Here is a 16,208-nt window from a genome sequence, read left to right as displayed (position 1 = left end):
GCCCGGCGCTGCTCTGAGTGACCTTTCACCCGCGCCCAGCGGTCCCGGGCGGCGGCACAAGGCGGAAGCTATGGCGGAGGCGGCGGCTGCAGCGGGCGGGAAGGGCGCGGGCGCGAGCTCCGACTCTGCATCGGACCGGGACCCGGACCGCGCCGGGCGGAGGCTGCGGGTTCTCTCGGGCCATCTGCTGGGCCGGCCCCGGGAGGCTCTCAGTACCAATGAGTGCAAAGCGCGGAGAGCCGCGTCGGCGGCCACGGCGGCGCCCACGGCCACTCCCGCCGCGCAGGAGTCGGGCACCATCCCCAAGAAGCGGTGAGTAGCGGTCTGTGGGAGGAGCTGGCGGCGAAGGACCAGGCCGGGCCTGTGCTGCGGGGGGGCACGGGCGGAGTAGGAAGGGAGGTGACATGGGGAGGTAGAAGGCATCGGTCCCTGAATGGGGAGTCATCTCTCTTTTAAGATCGAGTGAACGAGACCCTGGATTGTCAGGAAGGGGGCGGGATGGGATGGTGGATCTTGGTCACTATTTGAGGTTAACAAACCTGAAGAACTCTTATTAGGGAAGAGCTTAAAGGGTTCTTTTTCCTGGTTCTTAGTGCCAGAAATTCGTTCTCTATCTGGAATGAATACTTTGCAAAGGGACTGAGGTCTTGAAATGGCTAGCGGGAGTTCCGTGAATCTCCTCCGAGGAGATTTAAGTTTGTAGTAGATGATTACAGAGACTCTTCAATTCGCTAAAGCTTCATGTGGGGAAAACTGGTGGTGCCCTTGGGAAAAGGTGCTGACTGGTTTCTGTGGGGTATGTTCTGCTTGCTTACGGCATGGTCTATTGACTTTGAGGGAGGAAACTAATGAGTGGGTAAGAAGCAATAAACTGCAAACACTAGTTGGTGATTTAGGGTGTGGTAAATAGCAACTGAGCACTGAATAACCAGAAGCTAAAAGACAAAGGGCAGTGGATGAGGGATGTTTGTAAGAGATCTTGACTTCCGACTTCTTGGGGAAGTCTTAATCTCTGATAGACGCTACTGGGAGAAACTGTTTTCTAAGGTGTAGCTTTGTCCACGTGGATAAACAGCGAAAAAATATGTTACTGATGTTTATTTGGACTTTCAATGTGACAGAAGTTGTGCTAAATCCATTATTTCTTTTACTCCTTCTCAATCTATGAGGTGTGTGCAATTTTCTCCCAAATTACAGATGAAATAATAAAAAAAAGTTTACTGCAGGCTTAGCAGGTATGCTGTGTGACAGGTTAGAGTGAAAGCACATCAAATTGACTTCAGGGCCAAGTTCTTAAGCTGTGCTGCTTCTGGTAAATTAGTTCATTAATTCAACACGCTTGAGTCCCTTACTCTACAGCATACACACTCCACAAACACTACAGAGATTTGAAAATGCAATATTTATTCATAAGTAACTAATAGCCTCCTAGGCAAAGTTATAGTACAGTGTGATAAGAAACTTAACTGATAACTGTTGCACATGGTTGCTTAACCCAATTTTGGGTATGTGTTTGTTAGGGCAAAGGCTTTCTGGAGTAAGGATTATCTGAGTAATTCTTGAAGTTTGTGTTGGTAGTAGTCTGCCAAAGGGGAAAAGTGTTCTTGGCCTACAAATAGTATGGTCACTATAAAGAAGTGAGAGGAATATTAGGGAACTGCTGGGAGATAAGTGTGGCAGGAGAGGGTGAGAATGACAGGAGACAAAAGCTGGAGAGGGGAGTCTTGTTTACAGGATTGAATGTGAGGCAAACATGATTAGATTTGCATGTTAGAAAGGTCACACTGGGACTGAATTGAAGAAGACCAAGCAGTTTAGTAATGTAATAGCTGGGAGTATAGACCTGGGTTTGAATTTTCACTATTTGGTTTCAGCTGTATGGCTTTGAGTAAGTCACTTAATCTCTTTCTGAGCTTCAGTCCCCTTATTTGTAAATATGGGGACATTAAACCCTGCTTTGCTGTGTTACTGTAAGAATTGAAGACTATAGAGAATTGAAGAATATGCATAGCTGATACATAACCTCTCAACAAATGGCAGCTGCAATTTTCACTGTGTCCAAAGACAGAGGACCAATAGAAGACTATTATCTTAATGAGAAATGCTGTGATTCTGAACTAAGGCATAATTTTAGGAGTAGGCAACCTATTTGAAAAAATAGTAGGAAATAAATTTTCCAGAACTTGGTTACTGGATGGTGGTGGTGGTGGTGATGGAGGTGGTGGAGGTGGATCAAGGATCACATCTTTACCCTGACTTTGCTTGATGTTTTATTAGCTGTCACTGGGTTTTAAACTTCTCTCTTTTTTTTCTTTTTTTTGAGTCAGAATCGCATTCCATCACCCCGGTCCTAGAGTGCAGTGGCACAATCATGGCTCATTGTAGCCTTGACTTCCTGGGTTCAAGTGATCCTTCCACCTTAGCCTCCCTAGTAGCTGGGACTACAGGCACATGTACCACACCATGCCTGATTAACTTTTTAATTTTTTAAATTTTTATTTTTTGTAGAGATCAGGTCTCAAGGTCTTACTGTGTTGCCCAGGCTGGTCAAACTTATAACTTTTCTAAATTGTTTTATGTACATTTATGTCACTCAGTTGTATACATCTGTGTGTGATTGTACATTTATATGCAGGGTCACATTCTTAGAACGAAGTAGGGAGGGCAGGTGTTTCTTATGGCTGGCTTTAGTGGCTTTACTCCGTAGCATTCAGATAAAAAACAATAATGTTTGTAAGGCACACTGAGGTGATGGCTGGAAGTGATTGCTCAGGGATGCCCTGTGTGATTGTTACAAAGACCGAAGGCATTCATAGTTAAGGCACAACTCTAACCCATTTATTGGATAAGTTACGACTGGAGGGAGGCTTTGGTCTTTTGGTTCAGGGTTAGATGGCTAGTGATAAAAATCTAGTCCTGTACAAGTACTATGAAGTTTAATCAAAATATGAGGGAATACAAAAGCTTTTATTAGATAATACATCAAAAACTTCCACAGATAGTGATCTACTTGATAGATTATTCATGGGGAACCCAGGTTTCTCTTCAGTTTCCTATTGCTTAGCTGGGCCCTCAGGTGACCAGCAACAGAACTGAGCCTAAAGGAAAGGCAAATGATGGGGCAAGAAGGAACTGGGGTATATATCCAATGAGATGTGAATATGACTTTATGTTTAATTATTTTGGAATCATTTGGGGATTTGTGTATTATTCCTTTCCTTTTGTTACCTTGAATGATGACATTGGTTGTTAATTGGTTTATCTTATGGCTGGTTATACTTAAATTCATCATGGACTTGGAGTGGTGACTTCTTGAAACTCCATGTTTTCATTTCTTTTACAAGATAGCTGTGCATACATTAATTTACCCAATATTTAGAGTCATTACTTTATGACAGGTACTGTCCTAGGCACTGGAGGTAAAGAGATGAATAAATAGTCCTTGGCCTCAGAGAATTCACAGTCTTGTAAGGGAGATACACATTCCAGTATAGTTTGATTAGAGCACCTGTAGATATAGGTACAGAAGTAGCACAAAGGAAAGAAAGTGACACCTCTATCTAAGGTGTCAGGGGAAGCTTTCTGGAGAAAGTTTTAAAATGTGGATGACAGTTTGCCAGGCTGATTGGATGGTGAGGAGAGTTTATATTCCAGGCAAAGGGAACATCATACAGCAAAGCAAAGGGGCATGAAGGGGCATATTATATTTAGGTAACTACACAATCCAGTTTTGGTAGAGGAGGGAGTAAAGTGAAAAGAGGAGGATGGGGCAGGTCATGGAGGCGTTTGGCCTACAGGTCAACAGTCCTTTCATTCAGTCATTCATCATGCATGCAACATATAGCAGTGAACAAAAACTCTGCCCTTATGGAACTTATATTCTAGCTGGAGTGGTGATCATGAGCAAGCAAGTAGGGTAGTATGTCAAGTGGTGATAATTGTAAAGAAAAATGAAGATAGTAAAGGGGCTAGGTGTTAGAGAAGCCTTGAAGGAATTAATCTGGGAAGAGACATGATCAGATTGAGTTTGAGTTTGAGAGAAGTCATTCCAGCTGCAGAGTTAAGAATGAATTGGGCAGCCCGATGTGGTAGCTCATGCCTGTAATCCTTGGGAGGCCAAGGTCGGATGATTGCTTGAGGTTGGAAGTTTGAGACCAGCCTGGACAACATAACCAGACCTTGTCTCTACAAAAAAAAAAAAAAAAAATTAACCAGGTGTGGTAGTGCTTTAGATCCAGCTACTCAAAAGGGACAGTGGAAGGATCACCTAAGTCCAAGAGGTTGAGGCTGCAGTGAGTTGTGATCATGCCACTGTACTTCAGCCTGGTCAACAGAGTGAGATTCTGACCAAAAAAAAAGGATTGGAGAAAGGTAAGGATGGATGTATGGAAATCAATTAGGGGAGGCTGCTGTAGCATGACAGGTGAGAAGTAATGAAGAATTAAACTAAGATGATGGCAGTGAGAAGGGAAAGGAAAGAATGGGTTTGAGAGTTTTGGAAGCTAGTGCACTGGGTGCTACTTTAAAATTATGTAACTAAATTAATGCCATTGAAGTTTGGAGACCGAATGAAAATATAAGAGGGATGACAGAATTCTGAGAAATGTGGACATTAAGAGGGCTGTGCAACAAAGTTGGTTGCTTACTTGTTGCATGGTCTCTTATGAATTGGTTACAATTACTTTATCCAGGAACATATATTCTCATTATTTGAAGTTGCTGAGCAGGGTTTTGAGGGTGACAGTTTACTTTTGGATCCACCTTTTTCCTTTGTTGCTCCATGTACAGTTTGTTTTGACCTTGTTTCAGAATGCAGTTTAGATTATTAAAAATCATGTAAATGTTGGTCGGGTGCGGTGGTTCAAGCCTGTAATCCCAGCACTTTGGGAAGCCAAAGTGAGAGGACTGCCTGAGCCCACGGGTTTGAGAACTGCCTGGGCAACTTGGTGAGACCTCATCTCTACAATAAATTTTAAAAAATTAACCAGGCATGGTAGTGTGTGCCTGTAGTTCCGGCTACTTAGAAGGATGAGGTGGAAGAGTCGCCTGAGCCTAGCAGGATGCCTCTGGGGTGGCCATGAGGGTGCCACTGCACTCCGACCTGGGTGATGGAGTGAGACTCCAACTCAAAAAAAAAAAATCATCTAAATGTCAATTCTGTATATGACTTTTTCATTTTTTTGAAAGTGGTTGTAATATTATGAAAAAGAAGAAGAAAAAAATGAAGCAAAACTCTATTGACTTTTGTCCTTCCACTGTTAACCACTTTTCCATTTTCAATTTTGACTCCAACTTCATTGTGGTTTGCACTAGTCAGAACTTCTTTATGGCAATTTTTACGGAGATTACAAGCTCTTCTGTTTCAGATCGAAAGAATATCTGATTAAGAATGCTATGAATTGTTTAATTTTCTTATAATGTCACTTATATATACCACTAAAAAATAATATATTATTTAATATCTACCAGAAGCTCTGAAAGATGTTTTCCAGAAGCAAAAAAGCTGCGTTAACCTCTTGTAAATATTTCCCAGGAGGGCATCCTGAAGCCTGTAAGAGATGATACATTTCTACAGCAAAGGTTATTTGCACAAGTGACCTGATTTATGTGACTTAACATTATTTTGCAAAATTAGAACTTATTTTCGTATTTATGGTGAATGAAATGTTTAGCCTACTTTGAGTTCCTAGCTAGGAATTCTAGTTGTAGTAGTAGAAGTTTTTTTTTTTTTGAGTTGGAGTCTCACTCTGTTGCCCAGACGGGAGTGCAGTGGCCGCTCCCGGCCACCGCAGCCTCGACCTGCTGGGCTCCGGCGATCCTTCCGCCTCAGCCTTCCAAGTAGCTGTAACTACAGGCACACACTACCACACCCGGCTAATTTTTTGTTTTATTGTAAAAATGAGGTCTCACCAAGTTGCCCAGGTGGGTCTCGAACCCGCGGGTTCAGGCAATCCACTCACCTCAGCCTCCCAAGGCGCAGGATTACAGGCTGAGCCACTGAACCTGGCATAGAAGTTTTAATTGAGTAAATCCTAATATACCAAGCATTATGCTAAAGTGTATGTACATTATTTCATTTAATTCTCACAGCAACTCTGAAGGGCAAGTGATAACTATATATATGTTACAAGTGAGGAAATAGAGGCTCAGAGAAGTTAATTTGTCTAAGGCCATGCAACTATGAAATAAGACGGCTGTTCGTTTCAACTCTTTTCTTAGCCAAGAGCCCATGATTCTTCCTCTGTGTTGGATTACCACAGCTGACGTTGCTCCCTTGGGAAAAATTATATACTTACTATTCATCAAGGTACTTTCTTTGTCGTGCCAAGTTTCAAACCTTTTGGGATTAAATAGATGAAGATCAAATACTCTGTCATATAGTTAAGAAGGCATTAGTTTATGTTGTAGTTGTTGAATAAATTTTAAAACGTATGATCCTGTCAAAATGAAATTTATAATTTAAGAAAATGTTATGAAGGGCTTATAAAGATAGACCAGCCTATTTCTTTTATAAGTGAATGTTGCTGTTTGACTTGTGGGAGAAAGCAGTGTTGGGAACAAAAGGGAGTGAGGAGAAATTGAATGACCCAAGATCAGAGAAGAAAGAGGGAAAAGAGAAGAGGTCACGGGAGGGTTTACTAAGCCTGGTTGTAAGCTAACTCTTTGGAGCCTGTGAATTAACAAGAAACCCTGAAGACTCATCACTAAGATTATTTGGTATTTTACTTCTCCAGATGGCATTTTAAGATTAACCAGACCTTTTCCAAATAGTCTTTATGTCAGGAAGTTACTATAGAGCCATCTACTTTGTGGTCACTTAATAAAGATATCTAGGAATAAATTAAGTAATCTGTTTTTAGGCTGCAGAGAAATGGAATGGCGTTGCAATCAGATGAGATACTGTATGGAACACTTTAAAAGGAAGTGCTAGGCAAATATTACTCTTTTGATATTATTTCCTTATTATTAAGAAAATAACCTCTGCTGCTGTTAATCAGATTAGCATGCTAATTTCAACCTTAAGCCAAAACAAAGTATTCTGAGTAGAGTATACCCTTTTGGCATAAAGTAGTAATTGTCCTTCCCCCTTTAGTGTTCTCTTTGTTGGGCTTTAGGGATAATATATCATGATATCCCTTCCCAGCATCTGAGTTCAGAATCAGTTAAGAGACAAGACACAGGATACAGACAGATGGAGGTAGAAATGTCAGCTTTGTCACTGATAATGTTGGTCAGACAGAGATCTGGCTTAGGTCTGGACTACTTAATATTAACCCTGATTGGATAGACTCCATCACAGGCAATGCACCAAAGAAGGCTTCTGCAGGGGCAGAGTCAGCTCCAGCAAACCTAACACATGCCATCGAAACACTAGAGAATAGCCTCTCTAGTGAGTGGATTCTAAAGAAAGAAAAAGGGCTGACCCCAGGTGCTTGGTGCCTTCTCTCAATTCACTGACCAGCTCAGTCACTCCTCCCATGGGAAAGAGTGAGTATGTGAGCTTTGGGGAGAGACCAGGAACATTACTCTTGCTGAAGTCCTTCCGTATTGGAAAGAATGAAGGTATTGCTGGAATATTTTTTGAGTAATTAGAGGAAAGGGTTGAAACTTGGTGGTAGGTTAATGGTCTTCTACCTGCCTTATTAGCATGTCATCTATCACTGTTACCTATTGAGTATGTTACAGTTTCTTTGATATGGCAGTTAAGGTCCTTTAAGAGAATCTGTCCTAACCAACCTTGTTAGGCTTCTTATTTTCTTGACGTCTGCTATGTATTCGAGCGACACATCAGAATTATTGCTGTTTCCAGATCATGCCTTTCTTTCTCTGATATGGTAGTGTTTCCCAAAGTGTAGTGTGTGTGTGTGTGTGTGTGTGTGTGTGTGTGTGTGTGTGTATCTCCTGATAATTTTGGGGTGGTACATGGATTAAAACCTTATTTGAATAGTTATAAATAGCTGTGTATATACTTTTTTGTTAAACTTCATTGAACTATTATATAATGTATTTCAAAATAAATGCACAAATTGTAAGTTTACAGCTTAATTTTTGCAGAGTGAGCACATCCAGTTTATCTGTATTTAGATTACAAAACAGCATTATCAATACGCTAGAAACCCCTTTTATGTTTAGTCTAATGGCTCCTCTCAACACAATAACCACTGCCTTGATTTCTAACACCATATTTACCTGTTTGAAATTTATATGAATGGAATCATATAACGGAATCATACAGTGTGTACTCTTTTGTGTTTGTCTTATTTCCCTCACAATTGTTTGTGATACTCATGTGTGTTGTTGTGTCTAGTCATATTTTGTTTATCCTCATTGCTGGATATTCCATTGGGTGGATATATACCAGTTTATCCATTCTGTTATTGATGAACATTTAGGTGATGGCTAGTTTTTGGTTTGAATAATTATTTTAATATGAAGTAAATATCAAACTCATGCTTTTTTATAGGTATTACTGCATAGGAAGAGACTAAAGTAATTAAAATAATGTTTAACATTTAATCTCCTTACTTTTCTTTAAGTACATCAGTTGTCTGAGGTAATAAACAAAATGCTCCTGGTATTAAATCATTCTTATAAGTATATTAAATTGGATTTTTAAACAGAGTGACCTTGCATTGTTTAAATATTATTTATGAACTGATAAGATTTCAGCTTAAAATCACAAGTCTAAATCTATTATTCGTTTATACTTTTTTGTTTTTGTTTTTGAGTTGGAGTCTTACCCCGTCACCCCTGCACACTCATGGCCACCCCAGCGTTGACCTGCTGGGCTCCGGTGATCCTTCCGCCTCAGCCTTCCAAGTAGCTGGAACTACAGGCATGTGCTACCATGCCTGACTAAATTTATACTTTTAAAATTTCAGTTACAAGTCAGTCATTCTTGTAGACCAGAATCTCTTAAGTATTTTAAATGTATAAAAGATTGGTTTTGTGCAGTTTTCTTAAAACAAAAATATTAATATCTGCCTTTGATTCTCTTAAGCATTTACATATTTAATTCTGAATCTTTGCTGAAATATGCTTACTTATTAAAGTAAGTGTAGTTACTTTTTTGTTTTTTTTTTGTCGAAGGTCTCACTGTGTCACCTAGCCTGGATTGCAGTGGCATGATCACAGCTCACTGCAGTCTGGACCTTCTGGGCTCAGGCTATCTCTCTGCCTCAGCCTCCCAAGTAGCTGGGACAACAGGCACATGTCACTACACCCAGCTAATTTTTTATTTTTTTCTAGCGATGAGGTCTTGCTATGTTGCCTATGCTGATCTATGATTACTTTTGATGAGAGTTTTGGCTCCTGGGTGAGATTTGGAAGTGTAGATGATCATCTTGTCACTCACTAAGAAACTGACTGTATGATTGCATGTAACATTTGATCTTGCCAGCATGTTTGAAGTTACTAACCAGAGGATTTGGCCAGGATGCTGATCAGATTCTTGTTGTCAGCCTTACTGGGATGGTTAAAATTCTATTTGTTGTTGCTATGTCAAAGTCTTCATACCATTAAGTGGGGAAATATTCATATATCCTAGGACCTTAGAATCAAGTAATGTGAATTGTCTGATTTATTCTATTTGTGGAAGTTTGCAGCGCCCACTCAGTGATTACTTGTTTGGATTTTGCATTTCGTGTAAAGATCCTTGACTTTACAGGAATCCAAAATAATGGATGTTTAAATGACATCCACTTGAATTCTCTGATGACTTTAGTCACACATTGTACTGAGTGGATATTTTGCTGTCAACTCAAATTGTATAAGTCAGCACTATTCAGTAGAGCTTTCTGTGATAGAAATGTTCTGTAATCTGCACTGTCAATGCAGTAGCCACTAATCACATGTGACTGAGGAGCTGGATTTTACGTTTTGTTTAATTTCAAATAATTTAAATTTAAATAGGCACATGTGGCTAGTGATATGATATTGGACAGTACAGCTATAGATTGAAAACCTAACTTCTTATCTCCTTTCTATTTCTATATAATGAACTTATTTTCTGGATTTTGCCACATATCACTAGTCCCAGTCACATCCTTCAATCCTTATCTTGAACTTCTTTTCATCCTTTTCTTTTAAGATTTCATTCTCTTTTGAATTAACTTATTTACATTAATAGTTAATTATACAGTCACCGTGCTGCTCTTATATATGCTTGTGCCATCTGATCCTCAGTACCATCCATTTCACAGATCAGGAACAGAAGTTGAGATACTTGCCAGAAAATATAGTAGTCACTTTCCAGCTAGTAACGTAGAGCTTAGTTCTTTTATCTCTTGTCTAGAACTTTTCCCTTAATATAGTACTGGTATCACCAAGCTCTATCTAATTCATTTTTCCTTTACAACTTTTCTCATCCATTTTGTGCATTAAACAAGTCATGTGTGTTCTTGGCACTTGGACAACATCAGTGAACAAGATAAAGATTTTTATACTCATGGTGCTTACATTCTAATGGGTGAAATGGATAATTAACAAAACATAATAAACAAGTAAATTATTAAGTATGTTAGAAGGTGATAAGTGCTATAGAAAAAAGAAAAAGAGAAAAAAGAGGTAGGGTTCAAATTTTAAATAGGATGTCACTGAGAATGTGACATTTGAGGAAATATTTGAAGGAGATGATAGTTTAGTCATATGGCTGTCTAGGCAAATTAGTGTTCTAGGACAGAAGAACAGTGTTTGCTAATACCCTAAGAGGCAGTACACATGTGACATATCAGCAAAGCAACAAACAGACTAGTGTTGCTTGAGTCAGTTCACATCCCCTCACCCTTAACCACTGTTTAAAGTCTGTACCTTTTAGCCTCAGCTTCTAGTTTGCCTGTCTCTTCTACTGTTTTAGGCAAGGTCTCTTATTCATGCCATGTTTTTCAGCTTCTACACCTTTCCTTGTGTCATTTTCTTGAAAAGCTTTGTTTGTTGATTGATACTAGATTTCAGAGCCTATTGTTTTTGAGATCTTTTCTTTTTAATTTTGGAAATTGGGGAGATAAAGCCTTATCTTTTGTTACCTTTCCCCCATGATATCTCAGATTATGAACAGAAACTTTAAATCATACTGTTAAGTGCTAAGGGTCATGGGATGTAATATTTATGTCTGGAGTCTTTAATTTATTTAAATCAGCTAGGTGATCTTTTCCCATCCCCTCATCTGTTTGAAACTTCATCTCCCCAGGTTTGTTGGCAAGATATTCAGTGTCTTCTATGTGCTAAGCACTGGGGAGAATTAACACATAGTTTTTTGCCCTTTGGGACATGTAGGCCTACTAAGGAAAACTAATGTGTCTTCTCTTACTGCAAGATGTAAGGTATGGAGGGAATGGTGATGAGTACACCAATGGAGGGCAACTTCATTTCAGAGAAACATAATCTAGAAGTGTTGGGAGAATATTCTTCTTTTTGGAGTCAGAGTCTAACTCTGTTGTCCAGGCTGGATGGCATGCCATAGCACGATCATGGCCCACTGCTGCCTCAACCTCCTGGGCTCAAACAACTCTTTTGCCTCAGCCTCCTGAGTAGCTGGAACTGTAGACATGCACCACTACGCCCAGCTAATTTTTTTCTTTTTTGTAGAGAGGAGGTTTCACTATGTTGCCCAGGCTGGTCTTAAACTCCTGGGTTCAAGTGATTCCCTTGCCTCAGTCTCCCAAAGTGTTAGCATCACAGGCGTGAACCTCCATGCCCAGCCATATTCCTTGGCAAAATGTTATGCAAAAATTCTTATATTTGACAGTGAAACCATTGATGAGAGTGTTTGTATGAGAACAGAATCAAAATGAAGTGGGAGAATGTGGACAGTATAATAAAGTTCATAAAACTGGTATGGCAGTTGGTTATAGTAATGATAACCTTTAGCCATTTGGGTAGCATTTAGAAGTTTTATTCTGCAGCAGAATATCTGGTAGTTGTTTTATAATTATAAAGAAAATGGAAGGATAAATAATTTTGTTATTATGAAATGCATTTTGTTGCAGAAAAAGAAATGGTAATAATGGATAATCAAAACGAAGGCAAATATCCAAACTAACTAAGGTATAAACCGTTATAACGCCTTGGTATAAATTCTTTCAGACATGAGCATATTTGTGTGTAGGGTGATGCTTAATAATTCTTGAAATTATTATTTTTTTTTGCTCACTATCTTGTATAACTTTCCATGCCAAGAAATATGAATGTGCAAATATTTTCAGTGATTCATGAAGTATTGTATTATACATTGGTACTATAGTTTATTTAACCAGTACAGTTTTGTATTTTATTGTTTCCAGTTATTCCCTATTATAAAGAATGTTGTGATAAGCTTTTTACAGTTAAATTCTTAATAATTCCCTTAAGGCACATTTTTAAAAAAAGAGCCTTAATGAGTTATAGAACATTGGAATACATCATTCATTCATCTTATTGGATAGAGGCAGTAATAAAGGACAGTTAACTGCTTGTTTGGATTTACTTCTGACAAAGAATTAAAGAATTGAAAATGGAATCTTTGGAGAAAGACTACATGGTGTTTGAACAGATTTATATCATATAGTTTAAGAAAACAGCTTTCCAGAAATTCAGATAAGAGGAAATTAGATATTTTGGCTTGAGTCTCTCAGGGAAATGAAAGCGTGACCACAGGGAGCCTGAGAAACAGTGCTTAACTCTGTCTGGGTCCCTGAGGGTGGTGAAAGTGTGAGCTGAGGCACCTGAGTTAGATGTATCAGCTTAAACCATTTATTGCCATCAGTAAATAATATTCATTCTGTGACTGGTGTACATCCATATTCTGATGGCTCTTACTTGCTGTTCAGGTAAATCTTGTTATATGAGTTGATGCACTTTTAGGATTATGGTATCAGCAGTTCTCATTTTCTTACCAACATTTTATTTTGATAAAATTTAAACATAGTGCAGAATTGAACTTCACGATAATCAGTTGCATACCAACCACTTAGATTCTACTGTTAACATTTTACTGTGCCTGCCTGTCCATTAATCCATTCTTTTTTCCATTTTGTATTAATCTGTTATTTTTGAGGCCTTTTAAGGTCAATCAGTAGCTTCATTTTTGAAGTGAAAGCTCCTTCAGAAATTTCTGCCTTTGTTCTTTTATAGTAATTGGTCTTGATTTCCAGATAATATTTGTCTGCTTTGTCTACACAAAGTATTTGTAGCATCACAATTATTAGAGTGCTAGTCCAATTTTGATTTTATTTTCCTGTTCTTACCTGCCATCTGTCATTATTTTCAGAAAGTACATTCTAGTTTGTCATACCTACCTTCAGATTGTATACAACTGGCATTTTACTTGTTTTAAAAGAAGAAATTCTTTTTTTGATATATATACTAATAAAGACTGTTGGCTACAAGTATTAATTTGAGCTAGGCAAAAGCAGAAAAGGGAAATTTATTTTTATCTTTTAGATTAGAAAATACAGTTTTTTAGAAAGTAAATTGGAGAGAGAGAGAAAGAGGGGATTCACCTCCCCAAGGGAGGGGAGGGGGCCAAACCTAAAGAAAACATGGCCTTCTTTTGAGAAGTGTCTATTCATGTCTTTTGCCCACTTTTTTTTTTGGACAGAAAGCAAAAAAAGTTGCTTTTTTTTTTTAAAGGGGCTTTTCAAAGGGGCTGTTTGTGTTTTTCCCTTTGGTGTAGCCATAAAGAAGGACAAATATATGAACTTTGCAGCAAATTAGATGGACTTGGAGTCTATCATCCTCAGTGATTTATCACAGAAACAAAGAACTGAGTTCCATATGTTCTCACTCATAAGGTGACCTTGAACAATTATAATGCTATAAGAAAGTGATTGTCAGTAGTGGAAACTGTGGGGGGGGTGGGACTGGCAGTTGAGAGAAACTGCTAGGGGAGGGAGGGGCATATCTCATCAACAAGGGTACCTGCATGATCAATGTTTGTATACCTAACCCTGACTTGTACCCCATGTCTTTATAATAAATAAATAAATTTTAAAAAAAAAGAAAGAAAGAAAACATGGCCCGACCAAATATCAAAGAGAACATGACCATATCATAGCTAAGCAAGGCAATGGCCAGGAAATTCATTATAAGAGTACAGGGACACCAAAGAACCCAAGGGCAAGAATGGAGCTTGGCCTCAGGATGGAATTTGTGCTAAGTAGAAAGCCGTCATGTTTCTTGATAACATCACTTCTTGCCTGCATGTATTGTATGCTTCTCTAAGTAGATCAGCTTTTTTTGCATTCTGTCCAAATGCTAAGATATACTCACCCTACCCTTCCAGGATAATCAGCCAATAGCAGAGAATAATTGAACTTCTTTGTTTCCAATACTTTACATTACTCTAATCAACTGTTGCTTGGAAGGATGTGATGGTGATCACAGGACAAAGGTAGCTGCCCAGGCAGTTAGATGACCTGAACTGATTCTGGCTATTATGCATTTAAAGACTTTGAAAGCAATTATCTGCTCCTTCTTTTTGATGGTTTCTCCTCTAAAATCTTGCTCCATGATTTATCTTTTTTTCCTCTTGAGTTATCAGTCTTTTTGCTGATTTTGCATACTGCTTAAATGCATGCTTAGATAACTTTTTTGAAACTGTTTCCTGCTTATATCAATCACTCTTTTGAAAAAGGCCCTCTTAAAAGCTATCAGTAACTTAATTTTGAAACTGTTTGTCATCCCCTTGACCAATTCCCAATACCTAGTAGATGTTCTTTTTAAAATGTTATTTATTTATTTAATTATTTTAGTTAGGTTATCACTTTTGTTACCCAGGCTGGAGTGCAGTGGCATAATCATGACTTATTACAGCCTAGACCTTCTGGCTCAGACGATCTTTCCATCTCAACCTCCCTGAGTAGCTGGGACACCACCATACCTGGCTAATTTTTTGGTATTTTGTAGAGTTGAGGTTTTGCCATGTTGTCCAGACTCAGGTGTTCTTATTCTTTCTTTATGTTTCATGTTATTGCACTATCTGTTCCCCCCCACTCCTCCTATCTTTCTGTTCATGCCTTTGCCAACTTCCTTCTGCTTTCTAAATGTAAAAATCCCTAAAATTAGTTCTTAGTCATTTCTTCGGCATTTTCTTCCTTAATAATTTCATCTACGTGGCCTGTATTCACTTTTACCACTTTTGGGGGTACTTTTAAGTTAATATCGCTAACTCTCTTGCTGGTTTCTTCAAATCAGGATGCATGCAGAAGTTCATTATTTTAGTCTTCAATCCCAGTACTGTCCTATTTCTGTTCTCTTTCACCATAAGGCACCCAAGCTCAACAATACTTCAGTCATATGACCTTGCTGAACTCTATTCTGTATCCTCTATTCAGTTCATTGACAAATCAGATGGGCTCTGTTAGCAATTCTTAAGACACTTCTGCTTTTCTCCCATTGCCACCAGCCTAGATGAAATCTGGTCTTACACCTAGCCTAGTCTCCCTTTCTTTAATTTCTCTCCTTCAAATGATTCTCCATTCCATTACCAGACCAAATCTTTGCTCAAGGAAAGTATGTGTACTTGTACCCGCTTGTGCTTTGCTACTTTCTAACATTGCAAAAATGACTGACAGTTCAGTGGAGATATATAGACAGATATATAGAAAATGTGATATAGTAAATCATTTACTATATCAATATATACAGAAGAAGGAGCCATAAATTATTGAGGAAGATAGAAAAAACTTTATAGAAGTGACTTCTGAACTGGTTCTTGATGGATAAACAGGAGTTCTCTCTGGAGAGAAGGACATTTTAGACAGGAGTATATAGCAAGTGCAAAGACAGCAGACACAAGGAACTGTCTGCATAAGGAACTGTGATAACTTAATGTAGCTGGGAATAACTGTTAAGGAATGTGAAATGTAGACTGGAACTATGTTAAAGAATTAGGATTTCATCCACATTGGAGAGTCAACAAAGTTTTAAAACAGACATTTAGATTTTTACTTTTGGTGGTAGCATGGAACATGGAAAATACTGTTTTTGACACTATTGTTCCCTATTGATCATTGAAGTAATAAAACTCAGTCTTTTCTTTGGCATTCAAGGCTCTTTGCTGTTCTCCATGACTTTCTCAAATATACTTTATGCTTGGGCTACTATGAGATAGGAAAGTCCTTGTGCTTTTTCTTCCTCCACTTTACTATTGAATTTCTACCGTTTTCCAAAGAAATGGAAGTTTAAAGGCCACCACAATGAAACCTTCTCCCCTGACCTGGAGATGAACC

The 16,208-nt window shown here is 38.6% G+C and overlaps 1 protein-coding gene across 1 annotated transcript in view; it reads left to right on the top strand.

Moving 5' to 3' along the window:
• Positions 1–6: 6 nt before the first annotated feature.
• Positions 7–16,208, top strand: part of AGPS (alkylglycerone phosphate synthase) — a 148,390-nt gene continuing 132,188 nt past the window's right edge. Inside the window, exon 1 of the mRNA XM_008057032.2 lies at positions 7–312. Coding sequence (XP_008055223.1) covers positions 71–312 — 242 coding nt within the window. The 5' untranslated portion in view covers positions 7–70. The remainder of the gene's footprint in view (positions 313–16,208) is intronic.

The sequence above is a fragment of the Carlito syrichta genome, unplaced genomic scaffold (assembly GCF_000164805.1).
Source record: "Carlito syrichta isolate Samal-C Ts95f unplaced genomic scaffold, Tarsius_syrichta-2.0.1 Scaffold302617, whole genome shotgun sequence".
NCBI classification, from domain to species: domain Eukaryota; kingdom Metazoa; phylum Chordata; class Mammalia; order Primates; family Tarsiidae; genus Carlito; species Carlito syrichta.
Note: the sequence above shows the minus strand (reverse complement) of the source record. Positions and strands in the feature narration are given on the sequence as shown.